The following is a 25,002-nucleotide window of genomic DNA, read 5'->3' as shown; positions in this document are numbered from 1 at the left end:
TGGCTCCTCAAAGCCCAGTCCAGCCCCAGGGGGGTTTTCCGATCTTGCCCATCTGCCTCCTCCAGGGAGCAGGCAGGACCTTCCTGCTCTGGGACCACGGCAGGCCAGGGCTCTGGGCCTGTGCTCAAGGATGCCGCTGTCTAAATATAAATACAGATCCCATCAGCAGGCTGGCAGACACTGACATCAGGCAGAGGCTCTGAAACCTGCTCTGCAAAACATGGGCTGACAGGAATCCCTCGGGAAACATCCCATCCCCGCGCCCTGCCCTGGTGCCCTGCTGTGCCCTGCTCCCCTCCCTGTGCCGGCTCTGTGGCTCTGGGGTGGTCCCGTGGCTGGGGGATGCCTCGAGCTGTCCTGGATGGGTTCTGGGAAGGAGCAGTCCCCCTTGGGAACCCGGTACTGGGGCTCAGCAGAGGGAGCCAAGGGAATGGAGCCCCAAAGCTGGGAATGAGGTGACTGTGGAGGGAGAAGGGAGCAGTGGAGAAGGTTTTCTGCACCAAACTGCCCTGTCAGCAGCCGTCAGAATGCGGGTTGTGGGAGCTAGACCATGTCCTTGGTCACATCAAGCCTGCCAGGACGGTGACTTATCACCATGAGGATGGCCCAGGGACAACATTTCCCTCCCCTGCAGCCCATCCCTGCCCTCCTGGCAGCAGGGAGGAGCATTGCTCCCAGCAGCAAGTCCTGAGGGGTCTCAAAAGCACTGCCAGCAGGTCAGGAAGGGATCCTGCCCCTGTGCCCAGCCCTGGGGGCACCTCTGGGGTGCCGTGCCCAGCTCTGGCTCCTCAGCCCAGCAGGGCCAGGGAGCTCCTGGAGCGGGGCTGGCGGAGGCTGCGCAGCTGAGGAAGGGCCTGGAGCAGCTCCGTGCCCAGCACAGGCTGAGGGAGCCGGGGCTGCTCAGCCTCGAGAGGAGCCCCAGCTGAGAGGGGCCCTCAGCCCTGGGTGTCCCTGGCTGCAGGGAGGGCTCAGGGCAGGGCCCGGGCTCTGCTCCGGGGCCCGGCAGCGGCCCCAGAGCACCGGGCAGGGCCTGAGCGCAGCAATTCCCCCGCCCAGGAGGCAGAACTGCTGCCCTGGGCAGGGCCCGGCCCCGAGCAGATTGTGCAGAGAGGCTGCGCAGTGTCCCTCGCTGGGGATGTTCCAGAAGCCTCTGGACACAATCCTGTGCCCCATGCTCTGTCTGAGCAGGGAGTTTGGACCAGAGGAGCCACTGTGGATCCTTCCAGCCTGGCCCTGCCTGGGATTGTGTCTGTGGAGATGCTGCAGGGCGCTCGACTGCGCTTCGCTGTGCAACACCTGCAGCGCAGCAGGACGGAGGTGGTGACACATCATTTGTGCTCTGTCACCACAGACCTCAGCAGCCTTCCCAGGAAGAGCAGTGCCAAACAGCTTCCTCTAAGAGGCAGAGCGATGGCACGGTCTGCCCTGCAGGGCCACAGGGTCCCTGCACACCCTGAGGATCCCTGTGCACCCTGTCTCCACACCCCACCCACAAGGGGGTCCATGGGGCCACCCATGCTGTTCCCAGCCTGGGGGATGTGTCACTCCCCACTAGAGCAGCTGGTGGGGAAAGGGGAAGAAGGTAAAACCTTGCCAGACACGTGCTGAATTCTGCTTCTGCTTTGCAGGAGCAGCCTGTGGTGAGGAGAACCTGCCTTATCCCACTGAACCCCACACAGAGCTTTGTACAGGTTGGCCCCCCCACAGCACCCCCACGATGGCACTGTTGGGGTGGGGAAGGACCTGCCTGGGTTGGAGCAAGGGTGTCCTCAGCTCTGGGCAGGGAGAGGTTATCGGCCACAGCATCAGGAGCGAGATATCAGCCTTTGGCACCCTCGAGGTTGAGTAACAGCTGAGCCGGGCCAACCACCAGCCCTGCTGGGGCTCTTGCAAGAAGTGTTGCGCTAAAAGCAGCTGGGGCAGTCCGTGGGGAAAGCTCAGGCTCCTTGCAGGAGAGAATCCTTCTGGATGTCCCCTTTCCACCCCAGCCCCTGCTGTCATCCTGCCCCTCAGCTCCCTCCACATCCCGCTGCCCATGGGGCACCAGAATTGGGATGAAGCGCTGCATTCCCACATCCCCGCAGCACAAAGGTTTTGGTGTCCCCAAAATTTCACCCATCCGACCCCAGTGCCAGCCCTCCCAAGCCCCCTCAGCAGCATGAATATTTCAGCCTGTTTTCCCCAACTCAGCCCCTGCTCCTGCACCCCGACCAGTCCCGTGCCATGGTGGATACTGGGAATGTCTCCTTTTGCCTCCAGCCAGTGGAGACACCCACAGGAACCCTTCAAACATCTCCCTCAGCAGAAGATCCTCGGAGCGTGGGTCTCGGGGAAGCCTGGTCCCCAGCGGCAGTGAGGGTCCGAGCTCACGGTGGGGAGCTGGGAAGGCGGGAGAAGGAGGGTGAGGGGTGAGGGGGAGGAAGGCAGAGCCTGGCTGAGGGACAGGACACAGCACAGCCGGGACAGCGTCACGCCTGGGAAGGAACAGGACAGAGGGTGGGACAGGGATGGGGACCAGAGGGTTGGCCTGGAGGAGGGACCGGCAGTGGGAGGCGCAGGCTGGATGCTGCGGGGCCCGCAGCAGTTCCTGCACGGGACTGCCTTGGCATCACCCTGGAGCCCAGAGCGGGGTGGCCCCGGAGCCCACGCGGCGCTGCCACCGTGCTGCTCTGCCGGAGCCGGCCCCGGGGGGCTGCGGACCGCCAGAGGTGAGGGAACACCGCGAGGGTGGCACGGGATGGACGGGACAGGTTTGGGGACGGTGGGAAACGGGCAGGAGTGGGACAGTCCATGGTCACTGTGCCAGCTGGGCATGGGTTTGTAGGCACAGAGATGATGCCCGTGAAGTGCCACTGCCCATGGGCACGGCTGGACCGCCCCACGGTGCCACACCACAACACGGTGCTCGGCACGACCTCAGAGCCACCCGCCCAGGAATGGGGAGGTCTCAGGAGCCTTCTCCTCACTGGAGAAGCCCCAGGCGGGGCAGGCAGAGGGCGAAGCCGGCCGCAGATCCCTCAGGGTGACACAGGCGTGAGAAAGGGGGAAATTGCCCCATTTTGGCGCCAGCTGCTGGGCAGAAGTGGGCACAGCCCTTTAACCCTGGAGCCCGAACACCCAGCCCACAGTGCTGTGGGGCACCGCTGCCCTGCCCTGCCCTGCCCTGCCCTGCCCTGCCCTTTGAGTGGGTCCTACATCAGCCTGGCAGCCGCCCTGTCCCTCTGCCCTGCTCCCCATGTCCCAGCCCCTGCCGTGACTGTCCCTCCTCCTCGCTGACAGCGTCCCCCACGTGCTCGCGGGGACACCGCAGCCTCCCAGGGCACTCCCCACGGCACCCACGCACCCCTCGCCTGGGCAGGCGGGGCTGGGGAAACACGGACATGCCCGTGCTGGGCATGGGGACTCAGTCCCGCTGTCCCCGGCCGGGTTTGGGACGCGGCTCCTGCGGGAGGGGGCAGGGGATGCGTGGGAGCGTGCAGGCAGCAGGAAGGAAGCCTGCGCCGAACAATAGAGGGAAATGGAGGAACTGGAAAAAGAGCCGGTGGCAGCAGAGTCAGCACAGATGGTTTAGTGCGGAGCTGCGTGATTCATGGGAAAAAGGCCCTCAGCAGGCTCTGCCCCGCGGCTGCGCTGGCCTGAGGGTCCCTGGTGGCCCACGAGCCTGGCCGTGCCCCTGTGCCCATGTGCGGTGCTGGCAGTGGGGGGTCCGGCCCGGCCGGGGCTGGCTGGCTGGCTGGCTGGGTGGGAGGCTGTCCCCCCTCTGCCTGCCCGTGAGTCATGCTGACCTCTCCCATGCCCTCACCAGCAGTGAGAGAGAGAGATTATGGTCTGGCCCTTCCGGCCGCTGAGCCCTCCCCGAGCTGGCCGGCACGGGAGCTCATCCCCTGGGAGGGGCCCCGCTGCTCCCCCCGTTATCTGCCCGGGACACCCCCGCGGCTGCGCCGCCTCTGGCCCGCCCGGCCGGCCCCGCGGAGCCCGGCATGTCCCAGCGCTCGGCATCTGCCCGGCCGCCCGCTCCCCCGTGAGCCCCCGCACGCTCAGTTCCTGCCCGGGCTCGGCTCACGGCCCCGCCGACAAAGCCGGGCCAGGATCCGGCTGCGGCAGCCCCGGGGAGCAGCGGAGAGGCTGAGGCTGAGGAACAACAGGATGCCGGCTCCTGGAGCTGGGAGGTGAGCGGCTGTGGGGACAACAGCGAGACGAGGGCACCTCTGGGACATCCCGCGCTCCCACCCGCGGGATCCGTGCACTTCAGGGCAGCTGAACCCACCCCGTTTCCCTTCCTGCCGCCTCCTCAGCCCCTCTCTCCCCTCCTCGCACAGATGATGGGCTGAGCATCCGTCGCAGAGGCACCGCAGGGCCATGAGCTCCCCGTGCGGCCCTGACTCGGATATTGCAGACTGGCTGGCCACCATCCACCTGGAGAGGTACCGGGATGTCTTCAAGCAGCACGGCTACCACGTGGCCGGAGATGCCACCTCGCTGGACAGCCACCACCTGCAGCAGATCGGCATCACCGCCACCGGGCACCGCAAGAGGATCCTCAACCTGGCGCAGCAGACACGGATGCTGAGCCAATCCCGGGGGAGACCTGCAGCAGGAGACACCCATTCCCGACGCACGGAGGCCCTGGATGCCCCCCAGGAGGGCAAGGATGCCATGAGAGCAGAGCCGGGAGGGACTAGTGACGCCTTTGGGACGCAGCCGCGTGTCACCGTGCCCAGCCAGGCACCGCCTGGAGAGAAGGACCCCGCTCCTCCCGCCGTGAAGCCGGTTCCCAAGCCGAGGACGGTTTTCCCTCGCTCAAAGCCAGAGCAGGGATCAGTGCCCGTGCCCCCGGCACGCTCCACGGTGCCAGCACACTGCCCGGGCAGCGACAGGGCACCAGCAGCCTTTGTGGTACTAGAAGGGTTCGTGCCAGGGGAGAGCTCCACGGATTCGGAGAGCCCGGAGCCCGGAGCCCAGGCTAATCCAGGGGCAGCCGCGGCCATGGGTGCGATAGCGTCCCGGCTGAGAGGGCGGGACAGCGCTCGGGAGGAGACGCGGCCGTCCCCGAGTCGTGGACAAACCCTGGAGGCATCGGAGAAGTGCCCCCCGTCCGTCCCGTGTGTCCCCCCTCGGCACAGGCACAGGGGCCCGGCAGCTGAGCCCAGCCCTGGCAGTGCCCCGGAGGGTCCCGCTGCGCCCAGCCCTGCCCTGCCCGCCCCAGCCCGGAGAGGGCCCTCGCCGTGCCCCCGGGCAGCCGCGCAGCCGGGCTCGGGGCAGGCCCGCCTGGAGATGGTGTCCAACGTCATCTACGAAGGACTCGAGTGCCCGCCAGCCCCCGCGGAGGAGCCGGCAGGGGAGGATGGGCCCCGGGGCGAGGGTGTCCCCCAGCCCCCGGCTCTGTCCCCGCAGGAGCAGAGCCAGCCGCAGGACAAGCCTGAGTAAGCCGATGCTTTCCCTCACTCCTGGGAGCGAAGTGGGGGCAGAGCAGGCACAGATGAGGATCCAGAGAGCCCCCCCAGCCCCGGGACCTACCCCAGAGCCTGGCCCTGGCTGCCTCCAGGTGCTGACGAGCCCCTTTCACCGCCCTCCCCGTGCCTTCCCCGAGCTCTGGATACGGCAGCTGGGATCCCTCTGAGATGACGGGATGGCCCTGGGCCCCCCGGTGGCTCCTTCTGGATGCAGGGAGAGGCTGCTGCCCTTTCTGTGCCCCTCTGGCAGCAGGGCTGGGGGTCCCCAGCATGATTAGGGGTGGCTGAGTGAGGGTTCTGGGGCTGGCTCCTGCTGGGAACGAGGTGGGAGATGGCAGAGTGGAGGAAAAGCTGGGATGGGAAATGCTCCGCAGCCCCAAAAACACAGCCCGGCAGTCCCAGGGTTGGGAAGAGAAGAGAGCGAGGAGGCCGCTGGGAGCAGGGAGGGGATGCTGCACATTCCAGGGGACAAAGCCGGGCTCGGGAGCAGCGTCCAGCAGTCCCTGCCCAGCCAGCTGGGACACCACAGACCCCCAGTCCAGCCTCAGTAACCCCTCTCGTGTTTTCCCGCAGTCCCGGCTGGCCCGGCGGGGCCCTGCCCCCCATCCCGCAGAGACCCACCGGCAAGCCAGGTGAGAGCCCCCGGGGCACATCAGGGACCTCCAGTGTCCTCGAGGAAGGGGGAGAGGGGCTCACCCACACACCCTGCCTTTCCTCCGCTCCTGCCCCTGCTCCTGCCTCGCCCACGGACCGAGCTGGCCCCTTCCAGGCAGAGCCCAAGCCCACAGGTGTCACTGTGTCGGGTGCCCTGCGTGTTGGGGTGAACTGTGGTGGCCTCGGGGGGCCCTGGCCGCTCTCTCCCTCCCCGCAGGCACCACTGATGCCTTTCCCTCCCCCGTCTCTACTCACAGAGGTGAATGACCCGCCCGTCAGCCCCTACAGCGAGACCATCTTCAGCCATGTGGCCCCACCCCGGGAGCCAAAGGTGAGGGGACACTCTGGGGGTGGTGGCTGTCCCCTGCTGTCACTCTGCATCCCAGCGGCTGCAAAGCCGAGAGCTGCAGAGAGTGAGGTCACGGTGCCCAGCAGTGCCTGGGGAAGGCTCTTCCCCCAGAGGGTGCCGGGCACTGCCCAGGCTCCCCAGGGAATGGGCACGGCCCCGAGGCTGCCAGAGCTCCAGGAGCGTTTGGACAGCGCTGCCAGGGATGCCCAGGGGGGGATTGTTGGGGTGTCTGTGCAGGGCCTGGACTCGATGTGTCCCTTCCAGCTCAGGAGATTCTGTGATTCTGTGCTGGGTTGAGGGTCACAGGCTGCGCCCCTGCGCCATGGGCCAGGCAGGCTGAGGGGGTCTGGGATGGGACAGGGCCCAGGGGACAGGAGATGTGACCCTTCTCTCTTCCCAGGGTGTTGGCATCTCCTCCGAGCAGAGCTACGAGGCCGTGTCCGAGCTGGAGCTGGAGAGAGAAGGCTGCAGGTAGGGGTCAGCTCCTCTGGGTCACAGGGGCTGGGCTGGGCGTCAGGGGACAGGGGACACCCCTGGGGACAGCCTGAGAGGGGATGGGGTTTATTCCTCACTGCCGAGCTGATCAGGAGTGTCTGGGATGGGGTCAGCAGTCTCTAGAAGAGCTGGTGGGTTCAGAGATGAGACGGGGCTGTGCTGCTGGGTGGCCCTAGGGGGGACAGTGCTTGGCAAGAGATGTCCTGGGTGCACAGCTGGGGCAGCACCAGCGGCACTGGGCACCTGTACACCCAGAGGAGCCTGGATTTCGCCTCTGGGACCAGGGAAACACCAAGGGGGATGGGGATTACTCAGAAATTCGATGGCTCCAAGCTCCAGATGAGCGGTTGTGCAATCCCTGAAGGCTCCAGCGGCATCAGATCAGCATCTGCTGCTCAGTCCCTCTGTACTGGACAGTGAAATGGTGAGGAGCACCTTTAAAACGCTTTTGAAATGTACTTTCCATAACTCCTGATAGCATCTCAGAAAGAGGAAGGAAAGCTGCTCTTCCCATTTCGGATGGGGAGGGTTCCTTTTCCTGTGTTGCTTAGAGAGGAGGAGGTGAGCTGCAGCTCTGTGGCCTTCAGCTCTGGCCGTGGCCTTGCTGGCCAGTGCATGCCCAGCCTTTCTGGCCTCACCTTTCTGCCCCAGTGTGGGTCCAGTCCCCGTCCTGCTCCGGGTGTGTGGCACCTGATCCAGTGGCACAGGTCACAGCCACGGCTGGGGAGCTGCAGATCCCTGGGAACAGGAGTTCTGTAAACAGAAATGCTGCGATCTCCTGCGGAGCCTCCGAATCAGCTCAGAGAGGAGCTGGGCGCTGACCTGTGGGTCACAGCCTGCATCCAGAGGCTTCCAGGGAGCTGGAATCCTGAGCATCCCAAGGGAATTGGCCAGGCACTTGCAGCTGTGGGATTTTGCAGCCTGGCCTTGCTGAGAAGAGCAGGATGTGACCATCAGCAGTGCCAGGGGCAGCAGCTCCCTGGTTTTTCCTCCCAGCACAAGCACTAACGTGTTCAGGCTGTGGAGAGTGGAACAGGAGACAGAAAAGCCTTCAAAGACCTTTTGCACTGTGCTCACAGACTCCATGCAGCTGCTCCAGCGCTTTCCTCCCACACCCAGCCCCACTGGTCCCACCACGATTCCCTGGAGCAGAGCTGCGGGATCCTGCTCAGCTGCTGAGGGGCTGCAGGCCAGCCCTGGCCCCAGCCTTGCTCCCTCTGTGTGACCTCCTGATCCTCCCCTGCAGCGCTGATGTTTCTCCAGCTCAGCCAGTCCTCATCCTTGTGGCACTGGGAATGAGCAGGCGTCCTCTGCAGCCCACCAATTCCCAGTCCCAAACTTCAGAGAGGCCCTTCTGCCCCTTTTCCTACCTGTGGGAGCTCCTCTTGCCCTGCTCTGGGGGAGCTCTGTCTGCCCCACGCCGCTCCCTGGCTTGGGGTGTGGGCAGTGTCAGTGTGAGGGGTGGGCAGAGCCACCTCACCAGCAAGAAAATATCCTCACAAAGAGGAAGAGGAATGCAAAATTCCCTGAGAACTGGGAGCTGGGTCTCTGAGGGTGCAGCAGGAGCGTAGGGTGGGATTGACCTGCTCTGAGTCTGAGCACCTTCCTCCACGCTGGTGATGCTCAGCCCCCTGAAGCGCTGGTGCCCTGCTCCAGCCATGGGTCTCAGCAGGACAGGGAGGGGGCACAGCGGTGGCCGTGCCACCCACAGAGCTCAGGGGACTGGGTCAGACTCACCAGGCACTGTGGCCTTTGCTTGTCCCTGTCAGATGCTCCAGTTCTTTGTGCTTTCATTGACCATAAGTCACGGCTCAGGAAGGGGCTGTCATGGATTTTTTCCCGTTTTCCTCTTGCCCTGACCCATTCCGTGGGTCTGCCTCCCACTCAGCCGTGGCACTCAGGGCCGCTGTCTGCCTGTGACTCACAGAGTCCTCCAGCCACACCATTCCCTGTCCAGTCCCTCCTGAAGCATCTGGAGACCAGGCTGGGACTCCAGCCAGATGAGTCACCCTGCCAAGGCTCTGCTGTGTGAATTCAACAGCAATTTTCCTTGTGCTCTGAGCCTCGCAGCCACCCAAGGCCATTTCTGGTCTTTCCTGGAGCCAACCAGGTCTTTTCCCTCTCCATCCCCTCCTCAGCCCCATCCACCACCCCATTTCTCAGGAGCAGACCCCAAGCTGGGATGGCTCCAGCCCAGCATCTTCCCAGGCAGATTTAGGGCTTGCTCCTGTCCCACGGGGTCCCATGGGGACCACGGACATCTGATGTCCGATGGCCTCAGAAGGTGCCTGTCCAGGGCCTGTCCTAGGATGAGGCAGTGCCCAAAAACAGGTGTTGGGAGAATTTATCAGGGGAGGTGTTTGGGGTCCCCCTCCTGGTCCTGAAGCTTCTCATGGACTTGCACTGGGGGCAGTTCCTCACATTCTGTGGGTTTCTTCTCCAAAAATGTCTCCATCTCCAAGGAGGATCCCCGCAGCGCTGCCGCTCCTTTCCCACGTGGTTCTGCACCTTGCTCCTGCTGGCTTTGCCTGATGTCACCCAGCTCCTGCGGCTGCAGCAGGGGTGGCCAGGAGATTCCTCATGACCCTGCGCCCATCACTCACCCTGTGCCCTGGAGGTGCCTGGTTTGCTCAGGTGCTCCTCAGACAGAAGCTGGGGCAGGTCTTGGATCATCCCTGTCGCCTTTCTTGGAGCTTTCTCTTCCCCCTGGCACTGGATTCCGCTGTGGAATGTGGTGTGGAAGCTCTCCCGTGGGTGCTGGGTTGTCCCAGCTGCCACCACTGTCTTCCTGCCCATCACCGCTGCACCTGGGCAGGTCCCCTGTGAGCTCCTGGGCCTGTCAGACATTTTCCAGCACATTTCCTTTCCAGGGAAAAAAAAAACGCCTGGCTGAGAGGGCTGATGGGAAGGGGCAGGCAGTTTATTTTTATAATTTCCTTTTATTGTTGTGGGTGGAGAGCCTCAGCAGGCCCGGCTGGGGGTTTAGCATCACTTCCCAAGGAAAGGAGATGGATGCAGGAGCCCCGCCAGCCCCACATTTTGGCTGGACATGAGAGCAGGCACAAAGGTGTCGTGGTAGAAGGAGCTGCACGGTGCCGGGAATGCTGGAGGGGCAAAGGGAGAGGTCAGGCTGAGAGCCCTGATGAGGGGCAGATGCGTGGGTGTGGAGCAGGGAGCGGGACATGGGAGTGGGAAGCTGCCTGGCTTCCTTTTGCTGCCTGTGAAGAGGGGAAGGAGGTGATGCCAGGCATTTGGACACGTGTGGTGGTGACATTCCCTAAAGCAAGGAAGCCCCAGCATTTGGGCCATCACGTAGGACTGGCTGAGCCTTGGGCTGCTGGTGGCCAGGGGGCTCCTGAGCACTGAGCCCGCCCTGCTCACGGAGATGCAAACCCCCACATCCTTGGGTGCCCCAAGCAGGTCAGGATGGGACCAGGAGCTGTCCCCAGATGGGGTGGGATTGACCAGGACCCTGCTGCGCTGCCCAGCTCCCTCACAGCCCCTTTTGCCACAGGACGAGCAGCGAGTGCAGCAGCGAGGGCCGGAGCGAGGACGAGGAGAGCCGGAGCCGGCTGATCGAGCGCATCGCCCACAACGACACCGAGGGATATTCCACCGTGGAGGCCCCGCGCGCCGAGGGCGCCCCGTTCAGCCTGCCAGCCCACCTGTACCCCGACGAGGTCCTGGATGACCTCACCATCTCCCCGTACGCCAGCTTCACGTCGCTGTCCGAGCCCCGGCCCACCATGCTCAGCGGTTGGCTGGACAAGCTGTCCCCACAGGGGTACGTGGGGCAGGCGTGGAATCACAGCAGGCTGAGGGGTGGGAGGGACCTTAAAGTCATCTCATTCCACCCCTTTCCACTATCCCAGATTGCTCCAAGCCCCGTGCAGCTGGCCTGGAGCACTTCCAAGCATGGGGCAGCCCCCATAGGCAGAGCCCCCTTGGGCGAGGCTGGTGAGGTGGCTGCACTGGTCACTGTGCTCCCCTCGGAGGAGGAACGCCTTGGGTACCCCAGCTGTGCTGCAAGGCTCTCTGTGCAGCCATGCCTGGGCCGAGGAGGGATCTGTGAGGGGAAATCATCCCCTTCCCAACTGTTTTTCTGCCATCCCAACAGGAACTATGTCTTCCAGAGGCGCTACGTCCGTTTCGACGGGAAGAACCTGATGTACTTCAGCAGTGAGAAGGTACCAAGGGGCAGGGCGGGGCAGGGTGGGGAGGCTGCGCCTCGACACCACCTGGGGAGCTGCCACATCCCCTTTGCCTCCCCTTGGCCTTCTGGAAGGAGCCAGCAGTGCTGGAGTGGAGCAGCTGTGGCCCTGGAAGGCTCCCACCACAGCCTCAGCCATAGGGAGCCCAGGATAGCAAGGGTCCCTCTGCCAACAGGGAGCAGGAAAGGGGGGGTCCTGCTGGAAATGGGGTCCCAGCCATGGATCCACCCCTTCCTGAATCCCCAGCTCCCACCTGGCTGCCGGTGCCCGCAGGCTGTGCTGTGAGGCAGCACCCGGGGGATGTGGAGGATGGGCCAGGTTGTGGAGGTGCCCTGTGGGAAGGGCAAAGGGGGTAACCCTGCCTGGGGCTCGTTCCAGGAGCCCTATCCCAAGGGAGTGATCCCGCTGTCTGTGATCGAGATGGCTCGTTCCACCAAGGACAACAAGTTCCAGGTCATCACCAGCCATCGGATCTTTGTCTTCCGCGCCGAGAACGAGGGTGAGTGAAAACCTGGGCCAGGGCCCACCAGCCCCGAGGAACCCAGCCCTGCCTCCATTCTCCAGCCACAGACTGCGCTCACCCCAGCCCCAAAACATCCCCTGCCTGCCTTCTGGGTGCTCTGCTCCATGCCAGGGCTGTTGGGAAGGGCTCAGCCCCACTCCCTCCTGCCTGGTCCCCAGCCCAGAGGAATGAGTGGTGCTCCACGCTGCAGAAGAAGGTGATGGAGCAGCGCCTGGTGGGGTCCCGGCCCCGGCCTGCCAACACCGCCCACTGCCAGAAGTCAGGAACCCTGGAGCTGAAGGGCCAGAAGTCCAAGGTTTTCGCAGCCCTGAGCCTGCCTGAGATGTGGCTGTACAAGAGTGAGCAGGTTCGTGGCCAGAGCAGGGCCCGGATGGGATGAGAGGGATGGAGGGAGCTGAACCAGAGCTGGTGCCAAAGGGAGAGCAGGGAGGAAAAGGGTGGGCAGGAAAAAGGGAATGGCAGAGCAGGAAGCTGGAGATCCTTCCCAGGGCAGCAGTGATGGGTGCCAGGAGTGGACACCCCTCCCAATCTCTTCACTGTCACCAAATTATCACCGTGTCCACCAGGCATTTTGCTCTTGGTCACACCAAACATGCCAATCCATCCCAGGGCAGCTGGATCAATGGCCACGGAATCAGCAGCAAACACAGCCTGCTGTGAGGGGGACTCGCGGTGACAGCAGGGCACTGCCACCTCCCCCGCTGCTGCTGCTCCACTCCCTTCCTGCTGAATACTCTTAGCACCCCTGTTTTCATTTCCATCACCTCATTTCCAGGTTGCCTGCTGGGCACCACGCAGCATCAGCTCTGAGGTGTTGGCTCAGGTTGATATTTGTTTTCTGAGTGTCCCTGACTCAGATCCCCAAAAGAAAGGGACCTGGATAGCCACATTTCGGGAGTTGCGGGCAGAACTTACCTTTCATTTGAAGGCATAATTTAATTGCAGAGTGCTTTATGTCAGATGAGAGGTGGCTGAGAGAGTGGCAGGGGTGGGGTGCTGGGGGTGGCTGCAGCCCCACCACCACAGGCATGCGCGGGGTGCTGTGTTCAGAGCAGCAGAACCGACCCCGCTGTCACTCTGAACTGCAGTTCTTCAAAATGGGCATCGCCGTGTGCTTCATCGAGATGCGCGGCTCCACCATCCGCGAGGCCAAGAGCCGCAGCTTCGAGCTCATCACCCCCTCCAAAACGTTCAGGTACCCCGGCGCCCGGGGGGGATGAGGAGGGAGGAGCGGCCGGGACCTGGGCCTGGGGGCTGGTTGCTGCCGTCCTCTGAGGTGCGGCTGTGCTGGTGCTCCCAGCTTCGTGGCGGAGTCGGAGCGGGAGAAGCGGGAATGGATGGAAGCGCTGCAGGAGGCCGTCGCTGAGATGCTCTATGACTACGAGGTGGCAGAGAAGATCTGGTCCAACAAAGCCAACAAATACTGCGCCGACTGCTGGGCTCTGAGTCCCGACTGGGCATCCATCAACCTGTGCGTGGTCATCTGCAAGCAGTGTGCAGGTGGGACAACTCCCAGCAGGCACAAGGGTATCCTGGGGGGAGTGGGCTGGGCCGGCCTGGGCAGGCAGGGTGCTGGCTGGGGTGTGGGCACACCTTGGGTGCCAGTTCCCCAGCAGGATCGGGGGGTGCTGACTCTCCTGCTCCCTGCAGGGCAGCACCGCAGCCTGGGCTCCAACATTTCCAAGGTGCAAAGCCTGAAGCTGGACACCAGTGTTTGGTCCAATGAAATTGTGCAGGTGAGGCACTCGGGGGTGCAGTGAAATCATGCAGGTGAGGCACTCGGGGGCAGGCCATGGTGTGCTCGGGGGCCAGGCTGCTCCTCTACCAGGGCAGCAGCCCCACGGCCTCTCTTGGGATGCAGGAACACCGGGAATCCTGCTCCTCCCGCTGGCCCTGGGGCTCACCATGACCATGGGACTCTCCCACAGCTCTTCATCATGCTGGGAAATGACCGAGCCAACCGGTTCTGGGCCGCTCGGCTCCCCGCCACCGAGGCCATCACCCCAGACAGCAGCGCCGAGCAGAGACGGGACTTCATCGCCCGCAAGTACCGAGAGGGACGGTACCGCCTGCCCCACCCCCACTACGCCACTCAGGAGGAGGTGCTCCAGGTAGGGGACACCTCGAGGTGCTGGGAGCCACCCCAGAGCTCGTGGTCTGAGGTGCCAGCACCTCCTGCCTGGCTGTGTGTGCTCACTCCCTTGTGCCAGGCACATTTTGGGAGGTTGTGCCCTGGTTTGGCTGCCTCAGAGCAGCCCCAGGAGCAAGCTGGGGTCTCCACGAGCCAGGACGTGGTCCCTAAAGGCGCCTGTTGCACCCCAGACGCTGTGCACCGCGGTGGCAGGACCAGCTCTGCTCAAGACCATCCTGCAGTTCTTCTCGTCCTCGGAGGCTGCTCTGGCTGCTGATCCTGCTGCCAGCGAGGTGGCCCCAGGGGCCGACCTTTGGTGGGGACCAGAGAGCAAAAGGCCCAGGAACCTTTCAGGTAACAAGGACCCTTGAGCCCCACCTGGCTGTGGTGGAGGAACTTCCTCTTTGCCCTGCCCCTCCTAGCGTGCCCCAAGGCTGGCGACAGTCAGGGTCTCAGGTCTCATGGCTCCCTGGGGGACCCGCCCTGTTTTAGGAGGGGGCAAGGCATGGGGTTCCTCTGGAGTCCCTTTTCGGGGAACCCCGTGCCTGCACACCCCAGTGCCCACACCTGCATGGGTGGGATCTCCCTCTGGTACCCACAGTTTGGTGGGTGCCTGATCCCACCCCCTCTCAGTGCCGTGTCCCACAGGGAGCCCCCGCACGCGGGACCCGGGTCCAGAGGGCGTCTACAACGAGATCACGCAGCCAGTGACACACAGCGGGTACCTGTACCGGGCCACGGCCCCCACGAAGCTCCCAGGGGCCAGGAAGAGCAAAGAGGGTGAGTGTGGGCAGTGCAGGAGGGCAGCCAGTGGGTTGCCCACCCCAGTGCCACTGAGCCCCCATCCCCGCAGACTTCCAGCGCACGTGGTGCTCCCTGGAGAAAGCCCTGCTCTTCTTCGAGACCGAGAAATGCACTGAGCCCCTGGGCCACATTGACAGCGGGGATCTCATCTCCCTGGGGGTCAGCAGAGCCCACCAGGCGCTCACCAGCCCCGGCCCCACTGAAAGGTACCCCCAGCCGTGCCCGCAGCCATGCCCAGAGGGCCTGGGGCACACAGACAGCAGGGCCGGGCTCCCTGCTTGGTGCAGTGGCTGCTCTGGCTCTGGGGGCAGGGGCAGGGTCACCCTCACGGGCTGGTTCGTTCTCTGCAGGTTTCGCTTCACCCTCGAGCTCTTCCTCACTGGGGAAAAAGTGCAGCAGCTGGGAACGGATGGGCCCGAAACTCTGCAAGCCTGGGCCAGCGCCATCGGCAAGGTGAGCCAGCCCCAGCGCTGGACACATGGTGTGTCCCCAGGCTCTGTCCCTGTGTGATCCCTCCCAGCTCCCCGTGCTCTTCACCTTCCTCCCTTTCCAGGGGCTCCGATGCTTCCTGGTGACCTGCCCCCATCCTCGTGGGGGCCAGCCCTCGGGGGTGGAGCCCTGTCTTCACCCCGCTCGTCTCCTGTTCCATCCCACAGTGGTTCACCCCCGTGAGCTGCCACTGTCTGCTGGGCTACGAGTTCCAGCGCGCGGGCCAGCTGCGCTACAAGTGCATGCTGAACCCTGAACGCTGGCAGCAGGCCTTCTTCATCCTGCAGAAGGGCCACCTCTTCATCTGCCCTGCCGAGGAGGACGGGGCCGAGGACAGCATCAACCTGCGGCGGCTGCAGGAGCTCAGTGAGTGCCGTGTCACAGCCCGGGACAGGCACCGGGGGGTGGCCGTGCGTGCCTCTGACCCCTCAGCTTCTCGCCCCAATGCAGGTCTGGTTCCTGCCACGGACACCCCGGAGAAGAAGGAGCTGCTGGTCCTGGTGGAGATGGGGAGGTGAGTCCTGGCCATGGGGATGATGGGGAATGAGCCGAGCAACCTCGGCATGCTGCCCAGGGCAAAGGCGCATGTGGACGGGCCGATGCTGATCCCAAATCCATGGTGGGGATGTCACTGGGACAGCAGGGCTGTGACTGAGGGGCTTGCAGAGGTGTTTTGATGGGGCAGGGTGTCCCTCAGCTCAGCCTGGCTGGTCCTCGCCCCCTGTCACAGGCAGGAGGGGATAACCTGGACCTGTGACCACCCTCATTCCCTCTTTTCTGCCCTTGTTGTTCTCAGGACGTTTTACCTGCAGGGCTTGTCGCGGGCGGACTCGGCAGCATGGTACGGTGACATCCAGGCGTCGGCGGGGGGCCGGGGCAATGCTCTGAGGGACCAGCAGCTGAGCCGGGGGGACATCCCCATCATCGTGGACTCCTGCATCGCCTTCATCACCCAGTACGGTGAGCCCAGCACGCCCCAGCACTCTCCGACACCTCGGGATGGCCGATGGATCCCGGCAGGAGGCACCACTCCGGGGCCACCAGCTCCATGAGGGATTCTCTGAGCAGGACCGGGCCCCTGTGACCCCATGTCCCTGTCCCAGGGCTGCGGCACGAGGGGATTTACCGCAAGAACGGCGCCAAGTCCCGGATCAAGGTACTGATGGAGGAGTTCCGGCGGGATGCCCGCAACGTCAAGCTGCGCATCAGCGACAACTTCATCGAGGACGTCACTGATGTGCTGAAAAGGTTCTTCCGGGAGCTGGAAGATCCCATCTTCACCCTGGAGCTGCACCCGCAGTGGAAGGAGGCCGCAGGTACCTCCTTCACCCAGCCCTGCTCCACACTGGGTTCACTGGGGCCAGTGTCCCTCCGGATGGGATCCTGGTGCCAGCCTTGGTGCCGTGTCACCTCTGGATCTGCTGGGTTCAGGCAGATCTGGGATCTGGTTTTCCTCTCTCCAGAAATCCCCTCGAAGCCGCAGCGCTTGGAGCGGTACAAGGAGCTCATCCATCGCCTGCCTCGCCTCAACCACAAGACTCTGGCTGCGCTCATCGGGCACCTCTACCGGTCAGTGGGGACCTCCCCGCAGGGTCCCCTGGTCCAGCCAGCATTGTGGGGTCTCCCCGCTGCCCAGGGAATGCTGGCTCCTATCCCTAAGAGACAGGGAGGGCCCCATGCCTGTGCCCTCCTCCCCCAGCCCCACAGCTGGTGCTGGAACATGTCTGGGATGCCTTGAACATTCCCAAAGTCATCCTGCAGCAAGGGGGAGTGGCAGGAGGTTTGGGACTAGGGGACACCACCCTGTAGGATGTAAATGTCACCCAGTGCCCCAAAAAGACGGAAAACACTCGATTCCCATCCCTGAGTCGGAGTTTGAGGTAGCGCTGTTGTCTGGTTTGATGGCAGCGGGAAGTTCTCAAAACAGGAGCTGCCCAGTTTGAAGTTCTCACTGCTGGGGGGCTGGGGACCTCCGGGCTGTTTCTCAGGGGAGTTTGTATGAGGCAGAGGAGGGCAGCTGGGGCTGAAACCCCACCCTGAGGGGGACCAGCCCCTCACCTCTGTGCTCCTCGTGCCAGGGTGCAGAAATGCGCAGACCTCAACCAGATGAGCACCAAGAACCTGTCGCTGCTCTTCGCGCCCAGCCTCTTCCAGACCGACGGCAAAGGGGAGCACGAGGTCAAGGTGATGGAAGATCTCATCGACAACTACGTCAGCATCTTCAATGTGAGCAGGGGCCTGCAGCCCCCTCCACGCTGGGTCTGATCCAGACCCTCTTGGATGCCCCCACGCTGCCCCCCTCTGCCTCCCCCTGCATCCCTCCATCCCAGCCCTGTGTCCTCAAGCCGTATCCCGCTCCCCGCTGACCCTGTACACCCTTCCTCTGGCAGATTGATGAGGATCAGGTATCCCAGATGGATCTGGAGAACAGCCTGATCACCACCTGGAAGGACACCCAGGTACTGGGGCTGTGCTTGCTGGCCCCCACCACATCAGGGACCCCTGGGCTGGGGGGACTGGCTGGAGGATGAGGACACTCCCAGCTGCCCACCCCGAGTCCTCACTGTCCCATGTCCACATTTGGGAAAGGACCTTCCCCCTCTTATCTCCCCTGTGCCCATCACCTTGAGGCTCCTGCCCAGGGGAGAAGCAGCCCCAGCTTCCCGGGACACCACTTCCAGCCCCTGGGAAGATGGGATGTGCTCAGCACCCACACCAGCATCGCACCAACGCCACCCACTGTCCCCGCAGCTCTCCCAGGCAGGGGACCTCATCATCGAGGTTTACCTGGAGCAGAAGGTGCCCGACTGCTGCGTCACCCTGAAGGTGAGTCCCAAAGCAGGGCTGTGCCAGCAGGAGTGAGGAGGGACGCAGGCTGCCGGCGTCCCTGGGACCCATCCCGCACCACCCACCGCAGCTCCCCGTGTGTCCGGCCCCAGGTGTCCCCCTCGATGACAGCAGAGGAACTGACCAACCAGGTGCTGGAGATGCGCAACGTGGCCGCCAGCCTGGACATCTGGCTGACCTTCGAGGCGCTGGAGAATGGGGAGCTGGGTGAGCACGGCGGGATGGCCCGGGGGGATGCTCCTGGCACAGCCAGGCTGCTGAGGGGGAGGTGTGGGGTACGGGGGGGTGGCTTTCTGGTGGTGGCAGGGGGGACAGGAACTGGCACAGGGAAGGGGACACAGTGGTGAGTGTCCCTGTGTCCCCAGAGCGGCCCCTGCACCCCAAGGAGAAGGTGCTGGAGCAGGCTTTGCAGTGGTGCAAGCTCCCGGAGCCCAGCGCCGCATACCTGCTGGTGAGGAAGGTGCCCATTGGTGAGGGCAGCTGTCTCTTCACGGGTAAGGCGAGCACAAAGGGACCCAGCCCCTCGGGATGTCCCCAGAGGGGGACAGCTCTGCCTGAACTTCCCCTTGCCCTGTTCACCGCCCTGCGGCCATCAGGGGCACAGCCCCAGGACCCAGAGTGGGATCCCCCTGCGATCCCACCCTGCCAGCCCCGCTGACCCTCATCTCCCCACACTGGGCAGGTGCCAAGCGTGAGACCCCCAAGTGTGGGCTGCTGAAATGCCGCGAGGAGCCCCCCAAGCTGCTGGGGAACAAGTTCCAGGAGCGTTACTTCGTCATCCGGGACCAGAGGCTGCTGCTGCTCAAGGAGAAGAGGGTACCTGGGGGATGCTATGGGATGGACCCGAACCCTGAGGGTGGGAGGAGAGGCAGGGAGGAGGAGCCTGGGGACAGCAGTGGCACAGTCCTGGCTGTCCTCCTGGCAGGGAGGCTGGCACCAAGCCGGGCTGACCCGCTGGATCTCCTTTCCCAGAGTGCCAAGCCGGAGCGTGAGTGGCCCCTGGACGCAGCCAAGGTTTACATGGGAATTAGGAAGAAGCTGAAGCCACCAGCTCAGTAAGTGGGACCTTCCCAGCTGTGACACTGGGGCAGGAATCCCTCAGTCCCTGCTCCTGGCACCCAAACCCGGCTGCTGCAGCGCACCAGGCTCCACCTGGACCCAAAGCCTGTGCCCACGGGGCGAGCTCAGCCCCTGCCCCACTGCCCCACAGTCCCCAGGCTGTGTCTGAGCTTGGCAGCGCTGCCCCACAGCCTTGTGTTCCTTTCCAGGTGGGGTTTCACACTGACCCTGGACAAGCAGCAGCTGTGAGTACCTTCCCCCTGCTGTCCTGGGGCTGCGGGAGGTCGAGATCTGTCCCAAATCTCAGCGGGACTGGGACAGGGGCAGTGCTACAGGGCCCGGGGGTCAGGGCAGAGCTGGGACACTTGAGAGGCAGAGGGGTGGGGCCACACTGTCCCTGGCACAAGGTGGCAGCCGGGCTCCAGGGGCCACCCGTGTCCCTGGCACACAGCCTCCCTGCCTCCCTCCCCACCCACACCAGCCCCCCTGGGTGATACTGGGTGCCTAAAAAGCTCTCACCTTGCCCTAAAGCAGCAATTTGGGCATGCAGGGATTTCCAGAGGTGCAGCCCCATGGGGTGTAGATGAACCTGAGAGCCCCAGGCTCACAGGCAAGGTGACAAGGGGACATGGCCCCCACTGTCCCCACTCCCTGGCAGCTTCTCTGCTGTTTCCTCTGCAGGTACCTGGTGTGCTCGGGGCAGGCTGAGCTGTGGGACTGGACCACCAGCATCCTCAAGGCTCAGGTGGGTGCAGGCTGGTTGTGCCACCTAGCCGGGCAGGGCTGGGGCAAGGCTGGCAGGGCATGACCCCCGTCCCCACCCTGTCCCTGTGCACAGCACGACGACCTGCGCCCCGTGGTGCTGCGCCGACGCTCCTCCTCCGACCTCGCCAAGCAGAAATTCGGGACGATGCCGCTGGTGCCCCTGCACGGGGACAGCACTGATGCCACCATGCTCTCTGCCAACCAGACCCTGGTAAAGCCCCTGCCGCTCCCCCAGCCCACAGGTGCTCCTTGTACCCATCCCAAGACCCTGTGCCCACCCCAGGGCTGGAGAGGCTGGTGCATTGATGTGTGTGCTGTGTGTGCTGTGTGTGCTGTGTGCCATGCTCGTGCCCATGTCCGTGCCCATGTCCATGTCCAGCTCTCTGTGCCTGCTGGCTCCTGCACCCCCCTGCCTCTCCCCTGCCTGCCCAGGCCCCCATGGCCCTGCTCCACGCTCTCCGTGCTCACCCCTGTCCGTCTCCTCTGTTTCTAGCGCCGCCTGCACACGCGAAGGACTTTGTCCATGTTCTTTGTAAGTACCTGCACGCGTGGAGCATCCGCTGCTGGCTTTGCGCTGTGCCAGGGCTCACTGCGGCACCCCACGGGCACTCGGAGATGTGCCCACGTTGTGTGGCCGACGAGGGGGTGCCTGCGGCTCTGCGTGTTCTCTACCTGGGGATGTGGGTCCCTGCACGGTCCCAGTGTGGGCAAACAGGACCACACCAGTCCAGCCCAGTTCCCAGAGCCTCTCCCGCTGGGCACATGGTGCCCGTAGGGGATCAGTGGATGAAATGTGAGGGAACGGGTTCAAGTGTGCCTTGTCACCAGGTTATTTCCACAAAGTCCTGGCTGGACCTCATCTCACCTGGCTTTGTGTTCTGCATGGCACCCACCTGCCCGTGCCACCCCAGAACCCTCTGCCAGGGGGTGCTGGGCTGGTGGCATGGACCATGCCCAGGCAGGGACCAAAACACTCCCCCTTCCTCAGCAATGGGGAAGAAAGGTCAGCAGTGCCTGAGCCCAGGCACCTGGTGGAGGGTGGGTCCCCTGCAGGTATCGGCGCCACAGTGAGGGACAAGGACCCCCGGGCAGCACAGGGAGGGCTGGGTGAGGGGGGATGGAGGGGTATAGCTGAGCTGCGTGGACAGTATCCCTCACCCTGACCCCCTGCCCTCCCCAGCCCATGAAGATCCACCAGGATTCCCTGGAGGAGCAGCAGGAGAAGGAGGCAGACGCTGATCCTGTCTACGAGGAGGTGGGGAACTTCCCCGAGCTGGCGGCGCTGGACCTGGGGCAGGGGCTGCTGGCAGAGCTGGTCGCCGTGCCCCCCGTGGACAGGTCCAAGAAGCCATCCCCGTTCCCCGAGCAGCCCCCAGCCACCGCCCTGCGCTCCTCGCTGCCCGCCAGCCCGGCCCACAGGGTGACGGGTCCCTCTGTCACCAAAGCCATGTCCCTCGAAAGGGGCTTGAACCTGGAGAGCAACAAAGCTCCAAGCCCGGGGCTCAGACCCACCAAAACGTCCTCTCTGGAGAGGAACATGGAGCCTTCCCTGGTGCTGGGCAGGGACTGGGAGCAGGCAGCCACACCGGGGAGCAGTCCCACGGCAGAGACCTCCCTGGAGCTGCCCAGGAAGAGGAGCTTGCAGCCTCCCTCACCCATCAGTGACAAACTCATCCAGGAGCTCAGTAGCGTCATCCTCAGGAAGAGCGATGGCCAACCCCCGGGGCCAGGCGAGCCGGTGACGTGACCCGCTGTGCCAAAGGGGTGGCCACCGACCTGGGGGTCAAGTCGTGCCCGGTGGCAGTGATGATGGGTACCCCACACTCCCACATCATGGAACCCTCACCCTCCTCCTCCTCATCCCGGAGCCAGGCTGGGATTGGGAACCAAAGGGACAAGTGGGGACCAGGATGTTGGGCCGGGGTACCCCCTCGTGGGAGGGCTGGGGCTGTTGCCACATGTGCTCTTGCTCGTGGGTGGCACATCTGCCATCGAGCCCAGCACAGAGGGACGCAAGAAAAGCAAGAATGTGGTGCCTGCGTGCTTGGGCAGCATGGCGCCATGCCAGGCAGGGGGCATGGGGTGCCCACCAGCACGGGGGAACACAGCGTGTCCCCTCTCCAGCACCGGGCCCGCAGGGCAAGGACACCTGAGCCATCCCCCCTTCCCTTCTCGCATCCACCATGGCATATTTTGGGGGGAAAGGGGGAGCAGCAGGAGCAGGGCTGGCCGTGTGTGCCTGGAGCGTGGTCCTGGCGATGGAGGGCGGCCCCTCCTCGGTGAGGATGTTTGTACATACTCCTGCCACCAGCAGGGAGAAATAAAGGTTTATTTGTACCCTGGAGGGCTTGGCCACTGCAGGAGGGGTGGCGAGGGGTGCCAGGCTCTGGCAGGTGGGGGAATCAGGGTGCCAGGCAGCCAGCTGGGGGACACAAGGGATTGGAGCGCACTGGTGTCATCAGAGGAGCAAAACTGAGGCAAAATCCTCGTGAACCTCAGATCCAGGTGGGATTTTCTGCCCAAGTCTATTGCCAGCCCTTCATGGTGGGCACGCTTCAGGCTCTCCCCTCCCCGGGGGAGGGGGACACAGCCTGGCAGTCCTGGCTCTGCCCGCTGGACCTCAGGGGCAGGGCCGTCTTCTCCGTGGACCTCCCCGACGAGGCCTCAAGCCCCCGCAGGCAGCGGCCTCCAGCATCCTGGACCCAGCCCCGAAAATCCCGGGAGACATAGAAGTAGATGAAGGGATCGAAGCAGTTGTTGCAGGCGCTGAGCACCAGGGCCAGGGCGTAGGAGACGTAGGTGCCGTTGTTGCACCCTGTGGGCTCCAGCAGGTGGTGGATGAAGAGCAGCACATTGCTGGGCGTGAAGCAGAGGATGAAGACCAGGAGGACCAGGGCCAGGAGACGCACCACCTGCCCGTGGCTCCCTCCCTTGGCCAGCAGCCGCGCCAGGATGCAGCTGTAGGAGATGGCCATGAGCACGAAGGGCAGCCCAAAGCCCAGCCCCACCAGGGACAGGAAATAGTAGCCAAAGAACTTTTGGGTTTCCTTTCCCAGCACGTCATGGCACGTCGTGATGTTCAGGCTCGAGATATCGTGTGTGTGCGAGCGCAGAAGCAGAGGGCTCATGCCCAGCCCCACCAGCAGCCAGATGCCCACACAGATGCCCACCTTGCCGCTTGTCCAGCTGGAGCCCTTCCACAGGAACGGGTGTGCCACGGAGATGTAGCGCTCCAGGCCGATGCAGGTGAGGAAGAGGATGGAGCTGTACATGTTCCCGTAGAAGAAGGCCACCATGGTGCGGCACAGGTAGTCCCCAAAGAGCCAGTGGTTGCCCAGGAGGTGGTAGGAGATCTTGAAGGGCAGCAGGAGGACAAAGAGCAGGTCAGCCGCGGCCAGGTTGAGCAGGAAGAGGGCGCAGGAGCATCTCCTGAAGTTGGTGGCCAGGACCCAGCAGGCCAGAGCGTTGGCTGGCAGCCCCACGAGCAGGACCACGGAGTAGAGGGCAGGGAGCAGGCGGGTGCTGAGGGTGCCGTTGAGGAAATCTTCCTCGGAGGCCTCGGAGCACTGGTTCTTCTCCTGGGGCGTGAGGCGGAGCAGGGCTCGCCCTCGGACAGGCACTGCGGGGACACGAGGCACAGGGCTCAGCCCAGAGCCCGCTCCCGCTGACCCTGCCCACTCGGGACCGCTGAGCTGTCACCCCTCCCTGCAGAGCCACCAGCAAACACAGGAGGTGGCATCTCCCTGTCCCACGGCAGGGGAGCCCCTGACACCCTGCTGCCCTCGCCCTGCCGAGCCGTGCCACATCCTGTGCCAGCCACCACCGCAGCGGTGCCAGCCCAGCTGGGTGCCCTGCTCTGAGCCCAGACGGGCTCTGCTCCCGCATCCCTGGCGCTGCTGACGTTCCTTGTCCTACCCAGCCCAGCACAACGGGGTCAGGAGGGCAGCCGGGAAACCCGCAGCAGCACGGGGCTGGGATAGTCCCAGCTGTCCCCCCAGCTCAGCCAGGAGACATCTCCTCATCTTCCTGCGGTCGGGGACTTTCTGCTGCGTGTGAAGAACAAAAACGAAGAACAGGAAGGTCCCCGGACACCAGATAAACAACTCAGGATCAAATCCCTTTTCTGTCTTGCTCAAAAAAAAAAGCCAGACAGGCTCTACATGTCAGCCCCAGCTCCGGAATTTCTATTCCGATGGTCCCCAGAACACCCTACCCCGGGGTGCTTCGGTTACATCCCACAGGTTTCCCACAACCTCTGCCCCCTCTCCCCATGCAGAGGATGGAAAATTCAGGTTACACGAGCAGTAATCTGAATTTTGCTGCCAAAAGGGGAAATGCTGGCTGGGTTTCAGGTCTTCACTCGGATTCTCAATGTAGACACTGAGGGAAGGCAGCAGAGCAGGGCCCCGAACTCTCCCCGTGACACGCACCCATCGCCTCCAGGTGTCACGGGACGTGATATTGGGGTGTCCCAGCGAAGTGCCCCTGCCCTACCCCATCACCCCCAGACCCACCAAGGCACTTACCTGGGGAAGGTTGGGTGGCAGAGCCGAAGCAGGCACAGCCGAGCAGGAGGGTGACACAGGCAGCAGCAGAACCAGGTGACAGCAGCAGCCGGAACATCTCTGCGGAGTGGCCGCTGTGCCAGCCGGGTCTGCACAAACGGCACGGGGCTGGTGACACGCCGGGAGCGTCACCGGTGCCTTCCCTGCTGGCACCCTCCTTCTGTCTCCACCACGTCACACCAGCGTCCTGCCCACAGTCCTGCGGTGTCAGACTGGAGCACGAAGCGACCGCCAGTTGTCACCGCCGCCGAGCATCCTGGGCACACCATCGAGGCGGGGAGAGATTTCCAGCCGCAGCCACACCATGGGCAGGAGGAAGCAGGCAAGAGGCAGCTGGAGGCAGACGGGTGAGAAGCACGGCGGGAAGATGGAGCTGTTTGTGCCCCATATATGGGACAGGAAGGTGGCAGCTGGCTCCCAGCCCGGTGACACGTGGCCAGGACCAGGCGTCCCCAGGATCCATCGCCGGGGTCAGGCTGACAAGCCGGTGTCACACAGCTTGATGTAGATGGGGCCACCCTGCTCTGTCCCCTTCTTGTCACCAAAGTGGGTGCTGGGTGACCTCCGGTCCATTTTCCTGGCTAAGAGGAGGAATAACAGAGCCGGTGACACATCCCCAGCCCAGCCTTGTGCATCGTCACACACCACGGGGACCAG

At 64.0% G+C, this 25,002-nt stretch overlaps 2 protein-coding genes across 5 annotated transcripts; one reads left to right on the top strand and one right to left on the bottom strand.

The window, feature by feature from the left end:
- Positions 1–2,550: 2,550 nt before the first annotated feature.
- Positions 2,551–22,122, top strand: ARAP3 (ArfGAP with RhoGAP domain, ankyrin repeat and PH domain 3). Of its 4 annotated transcripts, none has more exons than XM_032125114.1 (34): positions 2,552–2,708; positions 4,320–5,423; positions 6,027–6,085; positions 6,365–6,438; positions 6,857–6,927; positions 10,466–10,735; positions 11,069–11,138; positions 11,541–11,661; positions 11,844–12,031; positions 12,774–12,880; positions 12,986–13,185; positions 13,336–13,421; positions 13,614–13,796; positions 14,008–14,170; positions 14,465–14,596; positions 14,670–14,826; positions 14,971–15,073; positions 15,277–15,475; positions 15,560–15,623; positions 15,906–16,069; positions 16,213–16,425; positions 16,573–16,678; positions 17,188–17,335; positions 17,500–17,568; positions 17,861–17,935; positions 18,049–18,163; positions 18,322–18,450; positions 18,639–18,772; positions 18,929–19,011; positions 19,225–19,260; positions 19,697–19,760; positions 19,854–19,991; positions 20,274–20,312; positions 20,961–22,122. In XM_032125114.1, the coding sequence occupies exons 2-34, from the start codon at positions 4,360–4,362 to the stop codon at positions 21,525–21,527; spliced, it is 5,391 nt and encodes a 1,796-aa protein (XP_031981005.1). In that variant the 5' UTR covers positions 2,552–2,708; positions 4,320–4,359; the 3' UTR covers positions 21,528–22,122. The 4 variants fall into 4 exon arrangements, 3 of the variants coding, with proteins under 3 accessions (XP_031981005.1, XP_031981007.1, XP_031981006.1); XM_032125115.1 differs by lacking the exon at positions 2,552–2,708 and adding an exon at positions 3,944–4,169; XM_032125116.1 differs by lacking the exon at positions 20,274–20,312.
- LOC116451534 (proteinase-activated receptor 3-like) lies at positions 22,096–24,933 on the bottom strand. Its single transcript, XM_032125118.1, has 2 exons — positions 24,307–24,933; positions 22,096–23,399 (listed from the first exon to the last, which is right to left on the bottom strand). The coding sequence occupies exons 1-2, from the start codon at positions 24,401–24,403 to the stop codon at positions 22,336–22,338; spliced, it is 1,161 nt and encodes a 386-aa protein (XP_031981009.1). The 5' UTR covers positions 24,404–24,933; the 3' UTR covers positions 22,096–22,335.
- Between the last annotated feature and the right edge of the window lie 69 nt (positions 24,934–25,002).

The sequence above is a fragment of the Corvus moneduloides genome, chromosome 15 (genome assembly GCF_009650955.1).
Source record: "Corvus moneduloides isolate bCorMon1 chromosome 15, bCorMon1.pri, whole genome shotgun sequence".
NCBI lineage: Eukaryota > Metazoa > Chordata > Aves > Passeriformes > Corvidae > Corvus > Corvus moneduloides.
The sequence above is the reverse complement of the archived record's forward strand: the minus strand, read 5'-3'. Positions and strand labels throughout refer to the sequence as shown.